This window comes from Aotus nancymaae, unplaced genomic scaffold, assembly GCF_030222135.1.
Source record: "Aotus nancymaae isolate 86718 unplaced genomic scaffold, 86718_ANA_hifiasm-v0.15.2.pri h1tg000010l, whole genome shotgun sequence".
In the NCBI taxonomy this organism is placed as follows: Eukaryota; Metazoa; Chordata; class Mammalia; order Primates; family Aotidae; genus Aotus; species Aotus nancymaae.
Genome location: NW_026988421.1, coordinates 27,902,068 through 27,928,048, shown reverse-complemented (window position 1 = coordinate 27,928,048; position 25,981 = coordinate 27,902,068). Strand labels below are relative to the sequence as shown.

The 25,981-nt window shown below is 42.0% G+C and overlaps 1 protein-coding gene across 1 annotated transcript in view; it reads right to left on the bottom strand.

Moving 5' to 3' along the window:
- ARL3 (ADP ribosylation factor like GTPase 3) overlaps positions 1-25,977 on the bottom strand; it is a 40,498-nt gene extending 14,521 nt beyond the window's left edge. The window contains exons 1-3 of the mRNA XM_064373926.1: positions 25,844-25,977; positions 16,773-16,916; positions 11,594-11,710 (exon numbers count right to left, since the gene is read on the bottom strand). Coding sequence (XP_064229996.1) covers positions 11,594-11,710; positions 16,773-16,916; positions 25,844-25,846 — 264 coding nt within the window. The 5' untranslated portion in view covers positions 25,847-25,977. The remainder of the gene's footprint in view (positions 1-11,593; positions 11,711-16,772; positions 16,917-25,843) is intronic.
- Positions 25,978-25,981: the final 4 nt, after the last annotated feature.

Below are 25,981 nucleotides of genomic sequence, written 5' to 3'. Positions count from 1 at the left end.
AGTGCAATGGCGCGATCTCGGCTCACCGCAACCTCCGCCTCCTGGGTTCAGGCAATTCTCCTGCCTCAGCCTCCTGAGTAGCTGGGATTACAGGCACGCGCCACCATGCCCAGCTAATTTTTTGTGTTAGTAGAGACGGGGTTTCACCATGTTGACCAGGATGGTCTCGATCTCTTGACCTCGTGATCCACCCGCCTCGGCCTCCCAAAGTGCTGGGATTACAGGCTTGAGCCACCGCGCCCGGCCAACATTCTCTTTTAAAAGAGCATATCCAACTAAAAACACACACAACCTTCAGTTCTCACCATTACATACCTTAAATTACTTAAGTTACAAGCATGTGTGTACTCAGGTCAAATTCTGTGCTACACTGAAAATCTGCTCTTTAGAAAAAATTAAAATCAATTAAAATTCCTCCACTTAATGCTCTATTTAGAGTCAAAAATGCTAAATATCATAACAGAAACCAAGTTCAGCTCTTTCTCTCAAGAATACTCTATGTTTCAGGGCCAGGCATGGTGGCTCACGCCTGTAATCCAAGCACTTTGGAGGCCAAGACGGGCGGATCACCTGAGGTCGGGAGTTCAAGACCAGCCTGACCAACATGGTGAAACCCCGTCTTTAAAAAAAAAATAAAAAAAAAAGAATACTCTATGTTTCTACTTAGAGAATCATAGGAGAGAGGGTGAATATGTTTGCTTTCAATATTTGTTGTGGCATTTTCATTATTGCTCATTATTATTATTGTACTCTGACTCAATGTCAATACATGCACTAATGAGCACACTGCAGATACCCAACATTCTATGCTATCTGATAAGTCACTAGGCAGAATATGGTGGTCACTCAGTTTTCTAGCAGTGAGGCTCACCTAAAAGTAGCAGGCAGAGTATAAACACAGATATAGAAAGAAGAAATGCAACGGGAGAGTGAACCTCAATATAAAAGACTTCGTTCAAATTATTTGGTACTCTACGGTAGGCTAGAGGGATCTTCACTCAAGCAATAGTCCAGGAAGATGTGAGGGAGAGCTGGGCACAGTGGCTCATGCCTATAATCCCAGCACTTTGGGAGGCCAAGGTGGATGGATCACCTGAGGTCAGGAGTTCAAGACCACCCTCGCCAACATGGAGAAACCCCATCTCTACTAAAAATACAAAAAATAGCCGGGCATGGTGGTGCACACCTGTAATCCCAGCTACTTGGGAGGCCGAGGCAAGAGAATTGCTTGAATCCAGGAGGTGGAGGTTGCGGTGAGCTGAGATTGTGCCACTGCACTCCAGCCTGGGTGAAGGAGTGAGACTCCGTCTCAAAAAATACATACATATATATATATGTATATATATATATATATACATATATATATATATGAGGGAGAAAAGAAAGATGGGGTAATTGCTAGGAGCGTCTGGAGCTCAGAGGGCTGCTTGGTGGCTATGTACAGGTCATCTAGCAAGAAAAGAAATACAAAGCAGGAGAAAGGTGTGCTGGGGGCAAAGGCTATGAATAAAGGTAAGGGTAGGAAGGAAGAGGCTGAGACAAGGCTGATAACGTGGTTAAAGATACTGGGTGCAGTTGCTCACACCTATAATCCCAACACTTTGGGAGGCCAAGGCAGAAGGATCGCTTGAGCCCAGGAGTTTGAGACCAGCCTGGGCAACATGGTGAGACCTCGTCTCTGAAAACAAACAAAATTAGCAAGGTGCACTAGCACATGCCTTGTAGTCCCAGTTACTCAGGAAGCTGAGGCAGGAGAATCCCTTAAGCCCAGGAGATTGAGAAAGTGAGCTATGATTGTGCTATTGCACTCCCCTGGGCCACAAAGTGAAAACCCATGTCTTAAAAAGAAAAAAATAACAACAACAAAAAACAGATTTTGATATGATGAAGAAACAGAAGTTGAGAGAGGATGGTAAGAAATGGAAAGATAATTTTAATAGTAGACAAGATAGATGACCAGTCAAATACCAGAGAATCCAGAGGCTGAAGGTCAATGAGAAGAAAGCTTTAATTTGGCTGGGCGCGGTGGCTCACGCCTGTAATCCCAGCACTTTGGGAGGCCGAGGCGGGTGGATCACGAGGTCAAGAGATCGAGACCATCCTGGTCAACATGGTGAAACCCCGTCTCTACTAAAAATACAAAAAATTAGCCGGGCACGGTGGCGCGTGCCTGTAATCCCAGCTACTCAGGAGACTGAGGCAGGAGAATTGCCTGAACCCAGGAGGCAGAGGTTGCGGTGAGCCGAGATCGCGCCATTGCACTCCAGCCTGGGTAACAAGAGCGAAACTCCGTCTCAAAAAAAAAAAAAAAAAAAAGAAAGCTTTAATTTTTACTCATAATTATTTGCTATTTATTGCTTTGACATGAAATTTCACTGCAAGCATTTCCATTACAAGATTCAAAGGGAGGAATTTCCTAAACTATACACAAAATTTTCCTATAACTTGGCATTTTTCTCAACTTTAATAAAATTTGAAAATTACTACACAATCATTCCAGGAGTCCGTCTATAAAAGAAGCATCCCATTTATTACTTAAGAAAAGAGTCAAATGAAAGTCATAGGCACAAACAATGCTCTGGTGATCCCACAGATGTGTTTTTCTGCAGTGGTATACTTTTTGTGTGTGCGTGTGTGTGAAAGAGTCTCGCTCTGTCGTCCAGGCTGGAGTGTAGTGGGGCGATCTCGGTTCACTGCAACCTCCGTCTCCTGGGTTCAAGCAATTCTTCTGCCTCAGCCTCCTGAGTAGCTGGGACTACAGGCCCATGACATCACATCTGGCTAATTTTTGTATTTTTAGTAGAGATGGGGTTTCACCATGTTGGCCAGGCTGGTCTTGAACTTCTGACCTCAAGTGATCTGCCCAGCTTGGCCTCCCAAAGTGCTGGGATTACAGGCGTGAACTACAGCGCCTGGCCCTGCAGCGGTATACTCTTGTCCTGATTGTTTCCTCCCCAGCTCCTCCCAGTGTCTCCATGCAATATCTGTTTCATTCTGGACAATAGCTAAAGAAAAGGATTACCTTTAATTTTTTAAAAAACAGCATAGCTATTATTAAACTTAGTCATGTAAAAAATTTTAAAAAAGATTTTTAAAGCTCCAAACAAATTAACAATCAATTAAAAGTTTTTCTGGTCTTTTCCCAGAAAGTATAAGGGAAAGTTAAACATTTATTATGCTCCTGACTCATCTTAAACAGTACAGACCCTCACAAATAAGTCATGAAACCTACTGGAAAGTAAGGTTATAATCCATGGCACTCAGCATGATGCTTTAGGCAAAGCCAATTCACATCTTTTTTTTTTTGGCAATTGTTATGAAATGCTTATTTGGTTATGGGAGGAAGACCTAGAGAAAAAGGTCCTGTCTTGATGGAAGTTCAGCCAACTCCAGATCACCAAAGAGGGCTCGCCCGGCGTGTGGACGGAAGGCTCTCCGTTCCTCCTCTTCTCCTTCCTGGTCTGGCTGCCACCTTTTGGCCATTTCATTGCTCCTAAGTATAGCATTTCTCCACCAGATGTGGACAGCAACAAGAAGGGGTGACACTAACCAGTGTGGCTTTTTTCTTGATAGCGTGAGTGAAAGTCTACGGAAGGCTGGAACTGACCAGGTGTCTGGTTAACTTGCGGTTTTCTGTTACATGTGCTTCCTCTAGCTTCAGTAGTATGGATACGTAAGTGTAAGAGATTTGGAAATGATACAAGAGATGGTTATCTTGTTTTAGGGTGTTTGAGATCTCACTTGATGTCCTACACTTTAGATATGGAAATGATTACAAAGTTTATTTATTTATTTATTTTATTTTTTTGAGATGGAGTCTTGCTCTGTCACCCAGACTGGAGTGCAGTGGCGTGATCCGGGCTCACTGCAACCTCCGCCTCCCAGGTTCAACCAATTCTCCTGCCTCAGCCTCCCGAGTAGCTGGCATTACAGGCACCCACCACCATGCCAGGCTAATTTTTGTATTTTTAGTAGAGACGGCATTTCACCATGTTGGCCAGCCTGGTCTCAAACTCCTGACCTTAAGTGATCCACCCACCTTGACCTTCCAAAGTGCTTGGATTACAGGCGTGAGCCACTGTGCGTGGCCTACTTTGTTTAAATTATGTTAAGTTTAAACATAAAGATGATATTAATAATAATACAGTAAGTGATTAGTAGTAACATGAATATACCTTGAAAAGACATTTATTTTTATCTATCAAAAGGCTGTTATTATTTCTGGGCCTAAAGAGAAAAGGAAGACACCCTATCCCCTCCCTTCCATCACACTCCAAGTTTTCTTAGTCACTACCCTCAAATTAATACAGCTGAAGTCAGATGTTCTCAATGTCATCTTCCCTAAGAATAACTCTGTTACTACTGGGAGTTGCCCTGAGTCTTTCAAACCTCTTTCATTTTTTTTTTTTTTTGAGATAGGGTCTTGCTACGTTACCCAGGCTGGTCTCAAACTTCTGGGCTCAAGGGATCCTCCCACCTCAGCCTCCTGAGTAGCTGGGATTATAGGCATGCACCATCAGACACAGTTTAGCAAACCATTTAATTTAATACTCCAAAGCAAGGGTAGGCTAACTTTTTCTGTAAGAGATCAGCAGTCAATATTCTAGCCTCTGTGGCCCATACAATCTCTTTCACAATTCTTGAATGCTCCTGTTATTGTCAGAAAGCAACCACAGAAAATCTGTAAACAAATGTATGTGGCTATGTTCCAAGTGAACTTTATATGGACACTGAAATTTAAATTTCATATAATTTTCACATGTTGTGAAACATTATTCTTTTGGCTTTTTTTCCCCCCAACCACTTAGAAATGTAAAAACCACTCCTAGCTTGAAGGCTATACAAAAATTGGAGGTAGCCTGGATCAATTTGCTGACCTGCTCTAAAGTAAGATTGGATTACGGTACTCTAGATAAATGGGAAAGAGTGAACCGGGTAACTCTTGTGTCAAGCCTCAAGCCTGCTCTTCTAGGCAGTGTGAGTCTTTTTCAACCAACAATGGAATACTATTAAACACAGACCAACAAATATAACCCATCCACCACTGCCACTCTAAGCTGCTACAAAACTGGCAGACAGGGCTATGGGTCACAAGGCCTTAGAATCTAACCCCAGGGACTCAGCTGCTCCCCCAAACTTGTTTAATCTCAAACGGCACAGGAAAATAATGAAAGGTTGATTCTCAACCCAAAATACTATCTTGTACTAGTGCCTAGTATAAGGATGTAGCTGGAGAAAGCTTCTCTAGGGTTGCTGCGAACTGATTTTTGCTTGATTGTCCATTAATTCCTGAGTACTCTCAGCTCATGAGAATGTGGAATCCAGGGTTATATTATATTACAACGACCTTGCAGACTACCCTCAAGGTATTAGAGCTTATGATTTAAAATTACACTTACCTGGAGACCAGAAAGTTTCTGAGACCTCCTTATGGAGACTTACAATCACTAATGTCCTTACATACTTCTCTTGCTTGGATATTTCTTTCAAGATACCTTAATCCAGCAGATGAACAGATAGGAATGTAATTTCTCTCAGTCACCTGCTTTTTCCTAACTCTTGATTGGAAGAGGAAAAGGGAGTCTATAGCTTTTGAAACATGTATATGCTTTTTAAAGTGTTAGATTCACAGGACTGAGGAAATTGCATAGAGTTCTATATACATCCCCCTCTCCACCCCCACCATTTCCCCTGTAACATCTTGCATTAGTGTGGTACCATCTGTTACAACTAATGAACGAATATTGATACATTAGGTTCATTCTTCATGTTTTAAAGTTCCATGGGTTTTGACAAACCCCAAATGTCATGTATTCACCATTAGTTTCACACTGAATCGTTTTCCCCATCCTGAAAATCCCCTGTATGTTGCCTATTCATCTCTCCCCTCCCTCCCCCGAACCCCGGTAACCGCTAATCTTTTACGACGTAATAGAGATTTTACTAATTTCTATAGTTTTACCTGTTTAAAAAATGTCATATAGTTGGAAATATATAGAGCATGTATCTTTCACAGATTGACTTCTTTAACTTAGCAAAATGCATTTAAGATTCCTCCATGTCTTTTTATTTTTTTTTTTGAGACTGGATGGAGTCTTGTTCTGTTGCCCAGGCTGAAGTGCAATGGTGAGATCTCAGCTCACTGCAACCTCTGCCTCCTGGGTTCAAGTGATACTTCTGCCTCAGCTTCCCAAGGGGCTGGGATTACAAGCATGCACCACCATGCCTGGTTAATTTTTGTTTTTGTTGTTGTTTTTTTTGAGACAGAATTTCGCTCTTGTCACCCAGCCTGGAGTGCAGTGGCACGATCTTGTGGCACGGCAACCTCTGCCTCCTCAGTTCAAGCAATTCTCGTGCCTCAGCCTCCTGAGTAGCTGGAATATAGGTGCCAGTCACCACACCCAGCTAATTTTTGTATTTTTAGTAGAGACGGGGTTTCGCCACGTTGGCCAGGCTAGTCTTGAATTCCTGACCTCAGGTGATCCGCCTGCCTCGGCCTCCTAAAGTGCTGGGATTACAGGTGTGAGCTACCGCACCTGGCCCCAAATTTTTGTATTTTTAGTAGAGACAGGGTTTCGCCATGTTGGCCAGGCTGGTCTTGAACTCCTGACCTCAGGTAATCTGCCCGCCTCAGCCTCTGAAAGTGCTGGGATTACAGGTGTGAGCCCTCCGTGTCTTTTCATGACTTCATGCTCATGTCTCTTTATCACTGACAATATTCTATTAGATGGGTGTACCACAGTTTGTTTATCTATTAACCTATTGAAGGGTATCTTGGTTGGTTCCAGGTTTTGGAAATTAGGAATAAAACTGCCATAAACATTCCTATGGAGGATTTTGTGTGGAATATCAACTTCCAACTAACTGGGCAGATATCTTGGAGTACTGCTGGACTATATGCTAAGACTATGTTTAGCTTTGTAAGAAACTACTCTGTCTTCCAAAGCGGCTGTACCATTTTGCATTTCCACCAGCAATGAAGAGGAGTTCCTGTTGCTCTACATCCGTATCAGCAGTTTTTTTTTAATTTTAGCCATTCTAGTATGTATTAATATGGAATACTGGCCAGTCGTGGTGGCTCACATCTGTAATCCCAGCACCTCGGGAGGCCAAGGCAGGCGGATCACAAGATCAAGAGATCAAGACCATCCTGGCCAACATGATGAAACCCCATCTCTACTAAAAATACAAAAATTATTTCCAGTGATCCTAGATTTAAAGTAATAAACATTTTTTAAAAATACAAAAATTAGCTGGGCACACTGGCGCATGCCTGTAGTCCTAGCTACTTGAGAGGCTGAGGCAGGAGAATTGCTTGAACCTGGAAGGCAAGGTTGCAGTGAGCTGAGATCATTCCCCCACTAAAAAAAAAATTGTACCATATTATTGCTGTTTTAATTTGTAAATCCCTAATGACATATAATACTCAACATTTTTTATATGCTTATCTGCCTTCTTCAGTGAGGTGTCTGTTCAGATCTTTTGCCCATTTATAAAACCAAGTTTTTTTTTTTGTTTTTTTTTTGTTTTTTCTGAGATGAAGTCTCACTCTGTCACCAGGTTGGAGTACAGTAGCACGATCTCGGCTCACTGCAACCTCCGCCTTCCAGGTTCAAGCAATTCTCTTGCCTCAGCCTCCTGAATAGTTGGGACTACAGGCGTATGCCACTACACTCGGCTAATTTTTGCATTTTTACTAGAGACAAGAGTTTCACCATGTTGGCCAGGATGGTCTTGATCTCTCAACCTCGTGATCCACCCATCCGTCTCGGCCTCCCAAAGTGCTGGGATTACAGGTGTGAGCCACCGCACCCAGCCTTACATTCTTGAGTTTTGAGTTCTTTGTATATTTTAGATACAAATACTTTAACGTACATGTGTTTTGGAAATATTTTCTCTCAGTCAGTGGTTTGTCTCTTCATTCTCTTAACAGTCTCTTTTGCAGAGCAGAAATTTTATTTTATTTATTTTTTTGAGTCAGGGTCTCATTCTGTCACCCAGACTAGAGCGCAATGGCGTGATCACGGCTCACTGCCGACTCAACCTCCTGGGCTCAGGTGATCCTTCCACCTCAGTCTCCCGAGTAGCTGGTACCACAGGTGCACACCACCATGCCTGGCTAATTTTTAAATTATTTTTTGTAGCGACAGGGTCACACTATATTGCGCAAGGCTGATCTTGAGCTCCCAGGCTCAAAGCATCCTCCCACCTCGGCTTCCAAAAGTGCTGGGATTACAGGCGAGAGCCACCGTGCCCAGTTAGGGCACTTTTCTAGGCACTGGGGATACAACAGTTTTTTAAAATACAAAAGTTCCTGTCTTAGAGTTTACCTTCCAGTGTGACAGAAAAGTAATAAATAAAAATATGTCTGATGGCAACAGGTAGAGAATTTGCTGATGGATCTGATGTGGGGGGTGAGAGGAGAGGCAGCCAAGGATGACTGCATTGTTTTTGGAGGAACGGGACTGCCGTTTACTGAGAAGACTGAGTAGGGTTGAGTAGGACAGGAAGAAAACAGGAATTTGGTTTTAGACATGTTGAGGTTGAGGGACTTACCAGCCACTGAAGTGGAGATGGCAAATAGGCAGCTGGCTTATATAGTCATGTGTTGCTTAATGATTGGGGCATGTTCTGAGAAATGCATTATTAGGCAATTTTGACATGGCACCAACATCATACAGTGTACTTACACACACCGAGATGGTCTACTACACACCTAGGCTGTATGGCATAGCCTATTGCCACAGGCTACAAACTTGTACAGCAAGTTACTGTACTATACTGAATACTGTAGGCAACTTAAAACAACAGTAAGTATTTATATATCTAAACATAACTAAACATATAAAAGGTAATGTGTTATGACAGTTATGTCACTAGGTGATAGAAATTTTTCAGCTCTATTATAATCTTAAGGGACCACTATCATTTATGAGGTCAGCCAACAACCCAAGTGCTATTATGTGGCACATGACTGTATATGAAACTCAAGTTCAGGGGAGAATTCCAGGCTAGAGATGATAGCTTGAGGTTCATAAGCATGTAAGTGGTCATTAAATCCTTCAACTTAGACGAGGTCACCTAAGCAGTGACTCAGAGAAGAAAAACACAGGGACGGACCTCTGGGACTCTCTAACATTTGGAAGTTGAGAGATTAAAAAAAAAATAAAGTAGGCCGGGTGCAGTGGCTCACGCCTGTAATCCCAGCACTCTGAGAGGCCGAGGCGGGTGGATCATGAGGTCAAGAGATCAAGACCATCCTGGCCAACATGGTAAAACCCCATCTCTACTAAAAATACAAAAAAAAAAAAAAAGAAAAAAAAGCAATGGAGATTTAGGAGGAGTAGCCATTGAGGAGGAAAACCAAGATAGAATGATGTCTTAGAAGCCAAGAAAAGACAATGTTTCAAAGACAGCATGACCAATGTTAGATGGGCTGATAGGTCAAGTGAGGTGAGTACTGAAAACTGAACCCTACTTTTAGCAATGTGGAATTATCAGTGAGCCTGAATAGAGAAGGCTCAAGAGTAACTGGGAGGAGATAAAGGAAAGAGAGCATAGGAAACTCTTTTGAGGAGTTTTTCTATAAAAGGAGGCTGAGGAGTGGGACAGTATCTGGAGGGGATGTATGATCAGGAGGAGTTTTTTGGGGCTTATTTTTTTCTTTTTCTGTTTTTTTTTTGAGACAGAGTCTCACACTGTCACCCAGGCTGTAGTGCAGTGGTGCGATCTCAGATCACCGCAATCTCTGCCTCCTGGGTTCAAGCAATTCTCCTGCCTCAGCCTCCTGAGTATCTGGGGCTACAGGCACGTGACACCACACATAGCTAATTTTTTTGTATTTTTAGTAGGGATGGGGTTTCACCATGTTGACCAGGATGGTCTCGATCTCCTGACCTCGTGATCCACCTGCCTCAGCCTCCCAAAGAGCTGGGATTACAGGCGTGAGCCATCACGCCTGGTCTATTTTTTTCTTTTTTAAGCAAGAGAAACTACAGGATATGTTTATATTGATAGGAATGATCCAGAAGAGAGAGACACTTAGGAAACAACAGCAGAGGGTGAAGCTGTTTGAGATACAAGATGATTTCTTTTCTTTTTCTTTTTTTTAAAATTTCTTTTGATACAGAGCATCACTCTGTCTCCCAGGCTGGAGTGTGGTGTCCCGATCTTGATCTGGGTTCACTGTAAACTCCGCCTCCTGGATTCAAGTGATCCTCTCACCTCAGCCTCCCAAAGTGCTGGGATTACAGGCATGAGCCACCACACCTAGTCTAGACGATTTCTATTAGTAATGAAGACATAGATATGGCTTCTATTATTGCAGTTTATTGCCTATCATCATAATTGATGTAAACACAAACTTTTGGTTAGAGGTTAGTAAAAATGACATGCAAGTTTTCTCCCATCTAAGTTTATGAGCCCCCCTAGTTTTAGGGTATGATTATGAGAGTATGTGGCTGCGGTAGAGTGGATGACAACACCATTGGAGGAGGGCAGGTGAAGGAACTGAGAGGCTAGGGTTTTGTGGAAATCATGTATGTGGACAGTGAAATCTCCAAGAATTCTGAAACAGCAGTGGTCCTAAAGCAAGTGACAGTGAGCTGGGAGCTCTTGTCATTTGGCCTCCACCTGAATGAATGCTGCCTGAGTTAGGGTATTCCCAATGCATGAGGCAGCTTCTCCTACTTTCGGATGATTGTAATTATAGGAAACTTCTTCCTTATTCTAAATTACATTCTATCACCTAATATTCCCCATCTTGCTCCTGGCTCAGCCCTCTAGAACTATTCAACCCCACTGACTTAAGATAATTCTTGAAGCAGTCTAGACAGTTCCAAATGTTCTCTTTTCTAGGAAGAACACTGTCAGGTCTCTCAACCATTCCTTATACATCATGGTTTCCAGTACTTTCACTATTTTGGTTGTTCTCTTTGGGATACACTTGATTCACTGTCTTCCTAGGGGTGACAGTCAGTGGCATGATCTTCCAACTTCCCTTATGCTATTCAAATCACTATGGCAATTAATAAACACTTTATTTTGCCAAGATGGGTGTGGGTACAACACTGTTACTGAGCGACAGCAAAACATCTTTTTTCTCTCTCTTTTTTTGAGACGTAGTCTTGCTCTGTCACCCAGGCTGGAGTGCAGTGGCATGATCTTGGTTCACTGCAACCTCTGCCTCCCAGGTTCAAGCAATTCTCTGCCTCAGCCTCCCAAGTAGCAGGGATTACAGGTGCCCGCCACCATGCCCGGCTAATTTTTGTATTTTTGGTAGAGACAGGGGTTTCACCATCTGGGCCAGGCTGGTCTTCAATTCCTGGCCTCATGATCCACCCACCTCGGCCTCCCAAAGTGCTGGGATTACAGACGTGAGCCACCGTGCCTCACCAAAACATTTTATACAAGTTATACAAAGATGTTTCTTCGTTTCTTCTTCATAATCTGCAGTCTTCTCCTATCCCTGCTAAATTCATAGTGATTAATGTTATGACTGTGGAATTACTGCCAAGAAAGAACATTACAGTGTCCATGTTTCTAACACATGGCAGAAAATACTATGAATTACTGTGTCAGAAGGAGTACTTACAAGAATATCGGTATTTTCAAAATAATTCCTCCAGTATGGTCTGATTTTCCTCTGTCCACCAATGTCCCATACATTCAGCTTAAAACCTTGTGATTGTACACTTTTGATGTTGAAACCCTGAAACAAGGGCAAAAACATCAAGTTTTATTAAACTTTGAGATCATAATTCTGACAAAGTTACATTTAATAGCTATGTTTTTTTATTAATTCTAAAATACTCTGCTATATGTGATACTGGTAATGCTGAAAATGATTTGTTGTGACAGAGAATAAAGAAATATATATATATATATATATTTTTTTTTTTTTGAGACGGAGTTTCACTCTTATTACCCAGGCTGGAGTGCAATGGCACGATCTCAGCTCACCGCAACCTCCGCCTCCCGGGTTCGGGCAATTCTCCTGCCTCAGCCTCCTAAGTAGCTGGGATTACAGGCACGCACCACTGTGCCCAGCTAATTTTTTTGTATTTTTAGTAGAGACAGGGTTTCACCATGTTGACCAGGATGGTCTCGATCTCTTGACCTCGTGATCCGCCTGCCTCCGCCTCCCAACGTGCTGGGATTACAGGCGTGAGCCACCGCACCCGGCCCAAGAAACATATTTATACATGTTTATTTCATCCAGGTTGTGGAGTCAGTGTAAATAATGTCAGGCTAACATGATGTTTTTCTACAATGAACATATATAGACATATAATTGCTGAGGATAATTCTAAATGAGAATAGATCTAATTAATCAACACATACCACATGCCCATGAATCTTCAGGATTGTAAAATTTAACAGGACATTTCATGTAACTAACAAATAAACAAGCTGAATCTGAAGACTCAACAGAAAAGAACACAAGCTAAATTTAAAGAGGCAAAAGCTAAAAATCTAAACGATTAGATTCTTCAAGAGCATCTCAAAATAAATTTCCTATTGGAATTAATCAGGAAAAAGAGAGAACTGAGGATGCTATGGGGGAGGCTGGATTTGTAACTGCAATATCAGCCCAGTAGGGAGGTGGAGCCCTGGGTTACAGACACTGATGGAAACAAACAAGTGGTCACTTAAAATTGAGCTTTCATAGGCAACTCTGATGAACTTGAAGAGGAACGTCTTTTTTTTTCTTTTTTTGAGACACAGTCTGGCTCTGTTGCCCAGGCTGGAATGCAGCAGCGCAGTCTCAGCTCACTGCAACCTCTGCCTCCCAGGTTCTACTGCCTCAGTCTCCCGAGTAGCTGGCATTGTAGGCACCTGCCACCACACCTGGCTAATTTGTTGAATTTTTAGTAGAGATGGAGTTTCACCATGTTGACCCGGCTGCTCTCGAACTCCTGACCTCGTGATCTGCCCGCTTCCCAAAGCGCTAGGATTATAGGTGCAAGCCACCACACCCGGCCAGAAGTCTTCATTTCTAAGACAGTTACTTGAGGTGAAACTTTGAGGAAGGTGAGCAAATCAGGGACAGGCAGAATTGCCAGCTGGTGGTTTAATGTGAAAAGAAACAAATTAACAAGCACTTTGGGGTTCTGAGAGAATATATTTCATGAAGAATTTTTTTAAAAGTCTTCTTGCAAAAGTTACATAGGGAAACCAGGATTTGAAAGACCCAATCAACAGTTTGCTACCATAGAAGAGACATTTCATCCAGAATAACTGGAGTTAGATAGGTTTGGGGATGCCTCCACAAACGTTTGTTTCATGTGGCAGCCTGTCAACACTGCTGCCTGGCACAGAAGGAGAAGGCACAGTGCAATAGGGCAGGAACATTGCTACCCAGTTTCCACTGAGGATACACAGTCTCTGGAGGATAATGGGGGATGCTGCTGACTCTCGCTTCTCTAACATGCCAATGACTAAATACATTAGAAGCTCAAGAATTTTAAAGGGAAATGGCTTAAGCTTATTAAAAAAAGCAGTTTCATTGTGACTCATTGGCAAAACTACTTTGGTGTATTTAAAAATTCCACACTCAATGATATTAAATGTCAAACTCAGTAATACTAAATCCTTTCTGGAATAAAGCAAAAAATAAATAACAGTAAAATAAATCTTGGAATTTGACCATATGTATCAATGGCCTTAAATGTCTATAAGTCATGAGACCCAACAAATCTAGGAATTTATTCTGAGGAAATAATAACAACGAAAGGGCACAAACATGTAGAGGTGTATATTACATACGCATTTACATATATAATAACATATAAAGATATTCATGATCTATTAAGTGAAAAAGATGAAACAAGTTCAGTGGCTCACACCTATAATCCTAGCATTTTGGGAGGCTGAGGCAGGAGGACAGCTTGAGCTCAGGAGTTTAAGGCCAGCGTGGGCAATGTAGTGAGACCCCATCTCTACCCCCATCAAAAAAAAATTAACTGGGTGTGGTGGCACCTGCCTGTAGTCCTAGCCACTCAGGAGGCTGAGGTGGGAGGATTGCTTGAACCCAGGAATTTGAGGCTGCAGTGAGCTATGGATGGCGCCACTGCACTTCAGCCTGGCCAACAGAGTGAAACCCTATCTCTAAAAAAAAAAAAAAATATATATATATATATATATATATATATGAGATACCAACTAATATATCCTCTGTGAGCCATTTTTATTTTTTATTTTAAATATACTCATCATATATATGCATAGAAAAAATTTGATACATTCCTAAATGTGAACAGTGGCATGTCTGATTGGGCATTATAGGTGACTTCTAGTTTCTCAATTTTATTTATTTATACTTTCTAAATTTACTACAATGAGCATTATTTTTTCTTTCTTTTTTTTTTTTTTTTTTTGAGACGGAGTCTCGCTCTTGTTACCCAGTCTGGAGTGCAATGGCGCGATCTCGGCTCACCGCAACCTCCGCCTCCTGGGTTCAAGCAATTCTCCTGCCTCAGCCTCCTGAGTAGCTGGGATTACAGGCATGCGCCACCATGCCCAGCTAATTTTTTGTATTTTTAGTAGAGACGGGGTTTCACCATGTTGACCAGGATGGTCTCGATCTCTTGACCTCGTGATCCACCCGCCTCGGCCTCCCAAAGTGCTGGGATTACAGGCGTGAGCCACCGCGCCCGGCGAGCATTATTTTTTCTATTGTAAAACAAAAACATAATAAAAGTTTGTTTCTAAAGAATATGAAAGCTTGACACAATATATCAGAGTCACCTATAACACACTGAATAAAGCCTGAAGGTTAGAGTTAGAACTTTGGGTTCTAACTTTGAGTGTATTTCTGTGTTTGCAGTGTGGAAATCTTCCTGTTAGTGTTCTTGAGAGATACAGTCTATCACTAATACAAACAATAACAACAACAACAAACCACAGGTGCACGCACACAAAAACTGGCACTTCTTTTTCTGGCAGAAATCTTGACACACTAATCTGTGTTTTTCAGTCCTTCTAGGCTAGACTACTATAATTTGCTCCTCCTTGGGCTATACATTAAATTTGTTCAGAAGCTGTAAAATTGTTCATTTGGTAGCAGTTGAAATGACTTTTCCACAAAGAGTTGTGAATCAGTAAGACTTATAGGCCGTGAAGTATGCACACACGCCAGCACAGCCAAAATCTGACACCAGGGTCTTATCACAGTACAGTGATGGAAAATGCTAAATAACTCTGGTTTTGCTAAAACCTCTAACCTTTAATGCTCAAACACTTTAAAGTGACTAAGACCAACAGGCTGTCCCTGTTGGCTCAGCCAAAGGTCAAGTATTCTCAGGATTTCCTACAGGGAATGAGGTCTAAGAAGCCCACTAGAGTTTTTCCAATCAGGACCCGTCTTTAATCCTCCACACTGTGAGCACCGTCACTGCCTTATCCTTTATGCTTCGCTTGCTTGGCCTTTTCCGGAAAGAGGAAGGTTGATGAGGTTGGATTTAAAAAGGCAGGTAATTGTTTTTTACTTAAAAAATTGACACATATTTGTATTTATTAAGTCTGAAAAGTATATGCTAAAATATTAACCATGTTTGTTTGTTTGTTTGTTTGAGACAGAGTCCCGCTCTGTCACCCAGGCTGGAATGCAACGGCGTAATCTTGGCTCACTGCAACCTCCGACTCTCGGATTCAAGCGATTCTCTTGCCTCAGTTTCCTGAGTAGCTGGGATTACAGGTACGCGCCACCACACCTGGCTAATTTTTGTATTTTTAGTAGAGACGGGGTTTTATCATGTTGGTCAGGCTGACCTCGAACTCCTGACCTCATGATCTGCCCGCCTTGGCCTCCCAAAGTGCTGGGATTATAGGCGTGAGCCACCGTGCCCAGCCTTAACCATGATTTTTCTCAGAGTTTTCTCCTTTATACTTTCTCTGTGTTTTCTACATGCACTACTTTCATAATCGGAGAAGATAAAGCTGTTTTTAAAAAGAATAGGCTGGGTGTGGTGGCTCACGCCTGTAATTCTAGCACTTTGGGAGGCCGAAATGGGTGGATCATTGAGGTCAGGAGTTTGAGACCAGCCTAACAAACATGGTGAAACCCTGTCTCTAAAAAAAATTTAAAAATTAGCTGGGTGTGGCGGCACACACCTGTAGTCCCAGCTACAGGGGAGGCTGAGGCCCGAGAACTGCTTGAATCTGGGAGGTGGAGGTTGCAGTGAGCCAAGATTTTGCTACTGCACACAGAGTGAGACTCTGTCTGAAAAAATAAATAATTTATTAATTTTAAAAAATAAAGTAAAAATAAAAAGAATATAGGTAATCACTTGGATCTGTGGGATTTGATTGTCTATACACACACACACACATATATGTATACATACGTTTTAAATTATAACATGTACCATTTTAATATCATAACATAAAATGTTCCATTTTAGCCATTTTAAAGTGTGCAGTTCCATGGCAAAATTAAATACATTCCCATTGTGTGCCATTATCCACAAGACTATTTTCATCTTGCAAAACTGACTCTCTGTACCCGTTAAACAATAACATCCCATTCCCCTCTCCCCAGCCCCAGTAACCACCATTCTGCATTCTGTCTCTATGAATCTGACTACTCTAAATACCTCATGAGAATGGAATCTCTTACATATTTTTGAAATCTGGTTATTTTTAGATTGTATAGACTTTTCTCAGAGACAAAACTTGGAAGTGGACAAAACTGTACTTCCTGTTTTGTCTTTCACATTGCTATTACCGTCTTCCTTGCGTCACACGGCATCTGGAGCCAAGGCGGTGCTCACCTGTGTAGGTGTGATGTGGCTGATGTCTTCAGATGCAAGCTGCTTCAGAAGAGTGGTCTTGCCAGCATTATCCAAGCCCAGGAGAAGGATTCTCACCTCCTGGTCTGGTGCACTTTTCAACTTGCGCAAAATTGAGAGCAAACCCTTGAATAACCACGAAGAAGACAGATTACTTTGGGGGCACTGACTTTGCTATTACTGGATATCAGAATAGCTTCTCCTTGAAAGAAGTTCTTGGTTATGGAGAGCCTATGTTATTATTTTTCATTCTAATGCCACTTATTCCATTTGCTTCCTCTTTCCAAGTTTTGGTAGAAATCCCAAATTAGGCCGGGCGCAGTGGCTCAAGCCTGTAATCCCAGCACTTTGGGAGGCCGAGATGGGTGGATCACGAGGTCAAGAGATCGAGACCATCCTGGTCAACATGGTGAAACCCCGTCTCTACTAAAAATACAAAAAATTAGCTGGGCATGGTGGCGCGTGCCTGTGATCCCAGCTACTCAGGAGGCTGAGGCAGGAGAATTGCCTGAACCCAGGAGGCGGAGGTTGCGGTGAGCCGAGATCGCGCCATTGCACTCCAGCCTGGGTAACAAGAGCGAAACTCCGTCTCAAAAAAAAAAAAAAGAAAAGAAATCCCAAATTAAATTAGCAACTTAATAAGTAGCATGGCTTATTCCTGCTCCTCCTATTATTCCAGCTTAGCAGTCACCCCAAATCTCCTGGGAGTGTGAATTCTACCCCATCTGCGTTCCTAAAGCCCTTTATATATAGTTAGAGTAGGTAACTGATGTTTGTATTTTTCTCCTTCACTGAAGTTTCTTGTGGTAAGGGCTACACTTCTCCCATAATGGCTGGCACTTATTAAACAGACACTAGATAACACCTGTGGAATTAAATAGTATGACACACCCAAGTTAACACAAGATTTTTTTTTTTCTTTTTTTTGAGATGTAGTCTCACTCTGTCGCCCAGGCTGGAGTGCAGTGGCACAATCTTGGCTCACTACAACTTCTGCCTCCCGGGTTCAAGCGATTCTCCTGCCTCAGCCTCTCCTGAGTAGCTGGGATTACAGGCATGTGCCACCACGCCCAGCTAATTTTTGTAGTTTTAGTAGAGATGGGGTTTTACCTCGTTGGTCAGGCTGGTCTCAAACTCCTGACCTCATGATCTGCCCATCTCAGCCTCCCAAAGTGCTGGGATTACAGGTGTGAGCCACCGCACCCGGCCACACAAGATTTTTAAGGTGTTATACAAAAATATATAAAAAGGCTATATAAAATTAGAATTGGGTTCTCTGTTTATGATTTTATCTATTTCATCATTTTCCATTGCATGCCTGTATCAAAACATCTCATGTACCCTACAAAGCAAGGAGCCATTAAAATTAAAAAGAAAAAATTTTAAAAAATTTAAAATCTATTTTAGCACACCTGTAAGACTTCTTCATTCAATATGTTCTACCATCATCTATCACAAGACCCTATAGGACAGGTGCATGATATAGATTATCTGTGTTTTTTAGAAGAAAAATTTGGTACAATAGAGAAGTTAGGAAATCATAAAAGGCACCTATGAAGCAAAAAAAAAAAAAAAAAAAAAAAAAATCCACCAAAATTAACCAAGGAATGTTTTACGGTTAATCTAATATTTCTGTTTCTTGTTTTCATTTATTATTATTATTTTTAGACAGAGCCTCGTTCCGTCACCCAGGCTGGAGTGCAGTGGTGTAATTTCGGCTCAACTGCAATCTGTCTCCCGGGTTTAAGCAATTGTTGTGCGTCAGCCTCCAGAGTAGCTGGGATTACAGGAGTGAGCCACTATGCCTGGCTAATTTTTATATTTTCAGTAGAGATGGGGTTTCGCCATGTTGGCCAGGCTGGTCTCAAACTCCTGGCCTCAAGTGATCCGCCCACCTTGGCCTCCCAAAATGTTGAGATTACAGACATGAGCCACCTCTCCTGGCCATTATTTATTATGTTTTTATGGATAGAAATAAACCATGTTGCTGGGCACAGTGGCTCATGCCTGTAATCCCAGCACTTTGGGAGGTTAAGGCAGGAGGGCTGCTAGAGCCCATGAGTTCAAGACCAGCCCTGGCAACATAGTGAGATCCTGTCCCTACAAAAAATAAAAAACAGGCCGGGCGCGGTGGCTCAAGCCTGTAATCCCAGCACTTTGGGAGGCCGAGGCGGGTGGATCACAAGGTCAAGAAATCGAGACCATCCTGGTCAACATGGTGAAACCCCGTCTCTACTAAATATACAAAAAATTAGCTGGGTATAGTGGTGCATGCCTGTAATCCCAGCTACTCAGGAGGCTGAGGCAGGAGAATTGCTTGAACCCAGGAGGGAGAGGTTGCGGTGAGCCGAGATCGCGCCATTGCACTCCAGCCTGGGTAACAAGAGCAAAACTCCGTCTCAAAAAAAAAAATAAATAAATAAAAATAAAAATAAAAAATAAAAAACAAATAAGCCAGGCATGGTGGCATATGCCTGTGGTCCCAGCTACTCAGGAAGCTGAGGTGAGAGGATTGCTTGAGCCTGGGAGGTTGAGGTTGCAGTGAGCTGTATTTGCACCACTGCACTCCAGCCTGAGTGAAGAAGTGAGACTCTATCTCCAAAAAATAAAAAATAAAAAAAGAAATAAACCAAGTTGATTTTTAGTTAAGAATTAAGACAATCTTTATAGGAAAGTTATTTGTTCTGTGCTATAGCTGACAATCTTGTTCTAACACATGGCTAGAACAAGAGTCAAAGAATCCCAGAGTTTAAAGGGCATATAATTTAGTCTCCCAGCTCAAGAAGAAATTCCTTCATACTGAGTCTTAGAGTTACGTAAAATGGTTGTATTTGTTATTCACACTGCAGCAGGCAATAATTCAAACCAGTTTGTTCACTAAGATCAAACGATACTTCTGAGAAATAATTCTCAACAACTGCATCTTTAGACAATGATATGCAAATATGCATAATTATTAAGAATTCCTTTCTGCCTCAGAGACTCTTTACCACTTCTCATACTGCATTTGTACTGACTTGCTAAGGACCACATTAACTTCTCTATGCCTCAATTTTTTCCAGCAGTAAAATGGAAGGTTTAGTCTAAGCTGGACAAATTCTATGCCAAAAGATTTTGGGGAGAGAGATTAAATAGATTTGAAACAAACAAAAGTTCAGCTTTTTAAAAGGCCAGGCTTTTTTTTCTTTCTTTTTTTTGGGGGGGAACAGGGTCTTCCTCTGTCACCTAGGCTGGAGTGTGTGGCGTGAACACGGCTCACTGCAGCTTCGACTTCCTGGGCTCAAGCGATCCTTCCACCTCTGTCTTTCCAGTAGCTGGGACTACAGCTCATGCTGCCACGCCTCGCTAAGTTTCGTATTTTTTGTAAAGATGGGGTTTTACCATATTGCCCAAGCTGATCTTGAATTCCTAAGCTCAAGTGAACCACCCAAAGGCAAGACTTTTTTTTTGCTGTTTTTAATCTCATCTGGTCTTGAATACTTTGACACCATTCCTTCTTAAAACTATATTTACAAGAAGTCTCCCTGGTTTCTATTAGCTATATTGCAATCACTCATTTATAATATCGCCTTTCAGAAAAGTAAAAATTAAAATTCTGAGATCCTTAGGGGACTAGTTATATAAAAAGGCTAGGAACAGGAAAACCCATTTTACTACTCATCTTGAGTTCCTGATTGTAAGTGAAAAGAAGGGGCCTCATTACCTCTTAAATTCTAAAACAGATGGAATGTATCAAATTAGTACATTAAATGACATATAGGCAAAGTTCTCACGCATTATCTGATTATCTGCTTGTGCAGAAATTATAAAGGAAGGTCTGTTTTCTTTTTCTTTTTTTTTTTGAGACTGAGTTTTGCTCTTGTTGCTCAGGCTGGAGTGCAATGGTGCGATCTCGCTCACTGCAACCTCTGCCTCCCAGGTTCAAGTGATTCTCCTGCCTCAGCCTCCTGAGTAGCTGGGATTATAAGCATGCGCCACCATGCCCAGCTAATTTCGTATTTTTTAGCATAGACAGGGTTTCTCAATGTTAGTCAGGCTGGTCTCGAACTCCCAACCTCAGGTGACCGTGCCTAGCCTACAAAATATTTTCAAAGTTTAAAATTAATGTTTTGGGTTTTTCCTCATGTGTCTCTTTTTTAAAAAATCACTAACAATACTGTTTTTTTTTTTTTTTTCAGGCAGAGACTTTCTACATACTCATTACATTTGAAATTAAATAATTAAGAGAAAAGCAAGACCAGGCACAGTGATGTAATACCAGTGCTTTGAGAGGCAGAGGCAGGAGGATAGCTTGAGGCCAGGAATTCAAGACCAGCCTGGGCAACCAAGCAAGACACATATCCCTACCAAAAAGAAAAAATGATCCAGGTGTGGTGGTGTGCACCTGTGTTTCCAGCTACTCAGGAGGCTGAGACAGAAGGATGGCTTGAGCCCAAGAGTTTGAGGCTGTAGTAAGCTATGGTTAGGCCACTGCATTCTAGGTTGGATGAGAGAGCAAGATCCTGTCTCAAAAAAAAGGAGGAGGAGGGGAGAAACATAATGTTTATTCATCTTAAAAGGAGAGGAGCAAAGCACAGATAAGAAAGAAAAATAAATCATTCTAGTATATGTGCTGCTGAAGCGAGCACAAGAAATCATTCTAACTGTAAGGCTGAGCACAGTGGCTTGTGCCTGTAATTGCAGCACTTTGGGAGGTCGAGGTGGGTGGATCACTTGAGGTCAGGAGTTTGAGATCAGCCTGGCCAACATGGTGAAACCTCATTTCTACTAAAAATACAAAAAATTGGCCGGGCATGATGTCGGGTACCTGTATTCCCAGCTACTTGGGAGGCTGAGGCAGGAGAATAGCTTGAACCTGGGAGAGGAAGGATGCAGTGAGCCGAGATCACACCACTGTTCTCCAGCCTGGGCCACAGAGCTAGACTCCCTCTCAAAAAAAAAAAAAAATTCTAACTATAGATAAACTTTACTAACCTAATAGTGTAGAATACAGTGCTTCTACATTTCTAATGAGTACATTTCCTTATTAGGAAATAATAATTTCAGATGCTTCACCTTTAAGTGAAATTATGGAGAAATGGAAAGTTCAGCTAATATTTTCTTCCAGCAAAAGGATAAATGGCATTTCAAACATGGTCTAGGGAAGACAAGTACAAATATAATACAGCATCATATTAATCCAACTACTGAGGACAGGGGATCACAGGATTATCAGGGTTTGCTAAATAGGGAAGAGGATATTTATAGAGATCAGGGTTCTGCCTGAAAGGTACAAAGTAAGCTGATTTAAGAGGCTGGAAGAAAGAGACCAGAAAGTCTATTCCATGCATCTATGCATATATGCCCATATTTTATTTCAACTGTCAAATGAAGGGAGACAGATATTAGAAGTTAAATTTATTATAGGGCTGAGTGTTGCAGTATAAATACAATAAAATTAATTTTTTTTTTTTTTTTTTTTTGAGACGGAGTTTCGCTGTTGTTACCCAGGCTGGAGTGCAATGGTGCGATCTCGGCTCACTGCAACTTCCGCCTCCTGGGTTCAGGCAATTCTCCTGCCTCAGCCTCCTGAGTAGCTGGGATTACAGGCACGCGCCACCATGACCAGCTAATTTTTTTGTATTTTTAGCAGAGACGGGGTTTCACCATGTTGACCAGGATGGTCTTGATCTCTTGACCTCGTGATCCACCCGCCTCGGCCTCCCAAAGTGCTGGGATTACAGGCGTGAGCCACCGCTCTCGGCTAAAATTAATTTTTAAAGTGCATTTTTGGCCGAAGTATCCATTCACTCAATAATCATTAAACACCAATAATCTGCCTTAGGTACAAGAGTGAGCAAAACAGACCTGATCTCTATGTAGGATTTATATTCCTGTGACATTAAAGCAATTTAAGAAACATGAACTTCAGTTACAAGTATATTGTGTGTTACCAGCATGTATGTATACAAGTTATCTGCACCCTGGTGGGCAGAAGTGGTCTGACTCAACCACAAAACATTTAAGCAAACTTTTCTACAGTCAAATCATGAATAGATGTACTATGGACTACAGACATTTTATCTGCCTTGAAATCAGCTTAAACTCAACTATTAGCAGAGGCATGGTGCACTGACCTAAAACAATACAAACTAGGTCATTCAAAGAAACCAGAGTGGTGAAGGAGGGAGAAATGTGTTGGTATATGGAAAATATACGTGGTTGTAAGGAGCAGCTAAAATTTAAATACTGAAATTTTGAAACCAACCATCTCGTACATACAGTCCCTATAACTAGCTTAAATATAACTGACTTCCATTTATTTTTACCTCTTTTAACTGAACTCCTATCAGTTTAAAGCTCAAAATGGAGAACTTCATCCAAACTTCATCTTCTTTCTCATCACCCTCTACCAAATAAATACAAACAATGTTTCCTGAGGAACAAAATCTGGGCATCTCCTCAGGAAGAGCGAGTTCCCACTTTACCAGAGTCCTAATGAAATGAACATTATGGGCTTTAGAGTTTCAGACTTGTATTCAGCTTCTGTGTGTATATATATATATAAAACCCTGCACATTTTCTAGTTTCAGCTAGAAAATGGGAACAATACTTATATCTCAAGAAATGATGTTATGAGGATGAAATGAGGTCATGTATGTAAAGCATGACATAAAGTAGCCACTCAAAACAATAGCCCTGTGTTTTGTTTATTTTTTTAAATAATTTTCCACTGCCATTTTCTAGCCAGAAAATACAAATACTGTTGGGAACAAATCTTCAAATGTTGAACATGCATGAGAACAATCACAAGCTCCATATATATAGAAAGTATTCCATAAATAATTATTGAATGAAGGAGTCAGATATTAAATAACAATGGTTAGTTACATGCTAAAATTACCGTCATTTTAGTAATTCATCAAGAACCCGGCATTGTAAAGCAGGGGTAAAACAGTTGACTCTAAATGTTCAGGGAAACCCATATTTGGGTTTTTGCCACAGTTACCCAAATTTGAAAAAATTGTGTGTTAGTCACAGCTGAAGTTTAAAACAAAAACAAAAAAAAACTTGGGTTCACTCTTTAGTTGTACAGTTGAAGCTCATGGGATACCAGATAGGATACACTTAAGTCACACCACTGACTAAATTCAGTGTTCTACATCCAGTTTTAAGAATAGCTGACACTTTTGGAGATAGAAAAAAAAAATGCATTTGGGAAAGCAGATAAAGACTCCAGACTAATTTGTCCTAATTTCTTACTGTTCATTCTAGGAAAAGGAAAAAAGAAAAACAAACTGTTTTCAACATTGAACACAACAGTTGTATACGACAGTGTTGTGTATACACTGTCAATTTGTTGTATACAGTGCCAATTTGCACCTGGAAACATGAGCAGTGGTTAATTTACTGTGGCCTGTAATTATACATTAAACAATCACGGAATTACACAGTCCACTTAATTGATAAACAAACTGGGAAAAGTTAGCCAACTCTCATGCACTTCTCATCCATAATGACGAATCTCATTCTCTGTTGGTTTGGCATGCCCTTTTCATTTCAATTCTAGCTATTTTCTGGGTAAATATTTATGTTTGCACTCATTTGTTGAGAAAAAGCCTTTAAACGGACAGCTCCTGTATAAACGATTAAGAAAAAGAAACAGTTGTAAAAATCTGTTTAGCCTGAGGTTAAAAAAAAAAAAAAAAAACCTGCAAGTGTAGCAAGTGTGAAATGTGATTGGCAACTTTAGAACAAATAACCCTACTTCTTTAACAATCTGGCGATATAAAAAATCAATTGAGATTTTTTTTTCTATCTAAATCTACTCACTGGATAATCTGACCAAACATACATGCTATTTTTTCTTCCTGGGCATCTAGCTTTCGCTTTTTTTCTTCTTCTTCTTAAATCAACAAAAGTGGCTCAACATTTCTGAAAGTCAAGAAAGGAACTAGGAAGTGAGGTGGAACAGTAAATATAAGTTTGATTACAGGCTCTTTGCAGCCAACTAAACTGCTCTAAGTGCTTCAAAATCAATTTTTCTTTGATAGCTCTAAAATTACTCAGTTCCATTTTAACTCCTTCCAACTAACCGTACAGAAATCAACAAGAAACAGTGTTAACGGTCAGATCTGTCACAACCGTAATTTAGAATTTGAGAAAGCTTTAATTAGGGCTAACAGAGAAAAGTCTTGCCCCAGAGTTGAAGTTCAATCTCCATTTTTAACTTCTCGTTCTTTTCAGTTTGGAGACCCCAAGACAGCATTAAGAATTTTTGGTCCTGGTGTGGTCACATGCACAAGGAGATTGCAAAAGGTCTCGAAGGAAATTCTAGGGACCGGGCAGCTAATTTGCCTCCATCAACGTGGATTAAGTATTGAATGAAAAATCGGTCATCACCAACAACCAGGTCTTGCAAAACTCTCAGCAAATAACTAATTCGGGACTAAGGAAGCGCACCCGCCACACAGACACCAAGACGACGTAAAATCCACCAGGCATCCCTTCCAAGCGTCACCCCTTGGTGTCCTGGGACTTACTCCCCTGCCCCCCAGGGGCCCGCAGAGAGCGAGAAGGAGGAGAGCTAGACTACCATCTCCCCTGCTACCGCCAGGGCGACCTCAGAGACAGCGGGGCCGGCTTTCTCTCCGCTTTTGGCCGGGCTCCAGAAGAACCCCACTTTACTGCAGCGCCGGGAGATCGACGGCCCGGGAAGTCTAAGCTTGCAAGCAAAAGCTGCTCTATGCAGCTCCTCGGATCCGCCCTCACCCCTGCCCCCCAAGTAATGATGGAGCCCGGGCTCCGCATCCGGCCATCCGCGCACTCTGCCAGCCCCTTCCTCAAGCCTCGGACCCGCTGCAAGCCCCGCCTTCCTCTCCAGGCCCAGGCCTCCCTCCAGGGCCCACCCTCAGGGCTCCCCGCCGACCCTGAAAACCAGTCCAGAACCCACACAGCAGGCTGATCGCCGTCCCATTCCCTCCTTGGCTTTCAGCGCAGTGCTCCGCCCTGGGCCTGGGGACGGGAGGAGGGTAACCGGCCGGCTCCAAGGGGGCCCGGGCCCCCACACTCACCATCCTCTCGCCGAGTCCCTCCTCCTCCTCTTCCTCCTCCTCCTCCTGCTGCCTCCCCCGTTACCAGGGGCAACTGCTGCGGCGCCGCCCCCAACGTCCCTAGCACGCACAGCGGAGGAGCCGAGCAGCGGTACGGGG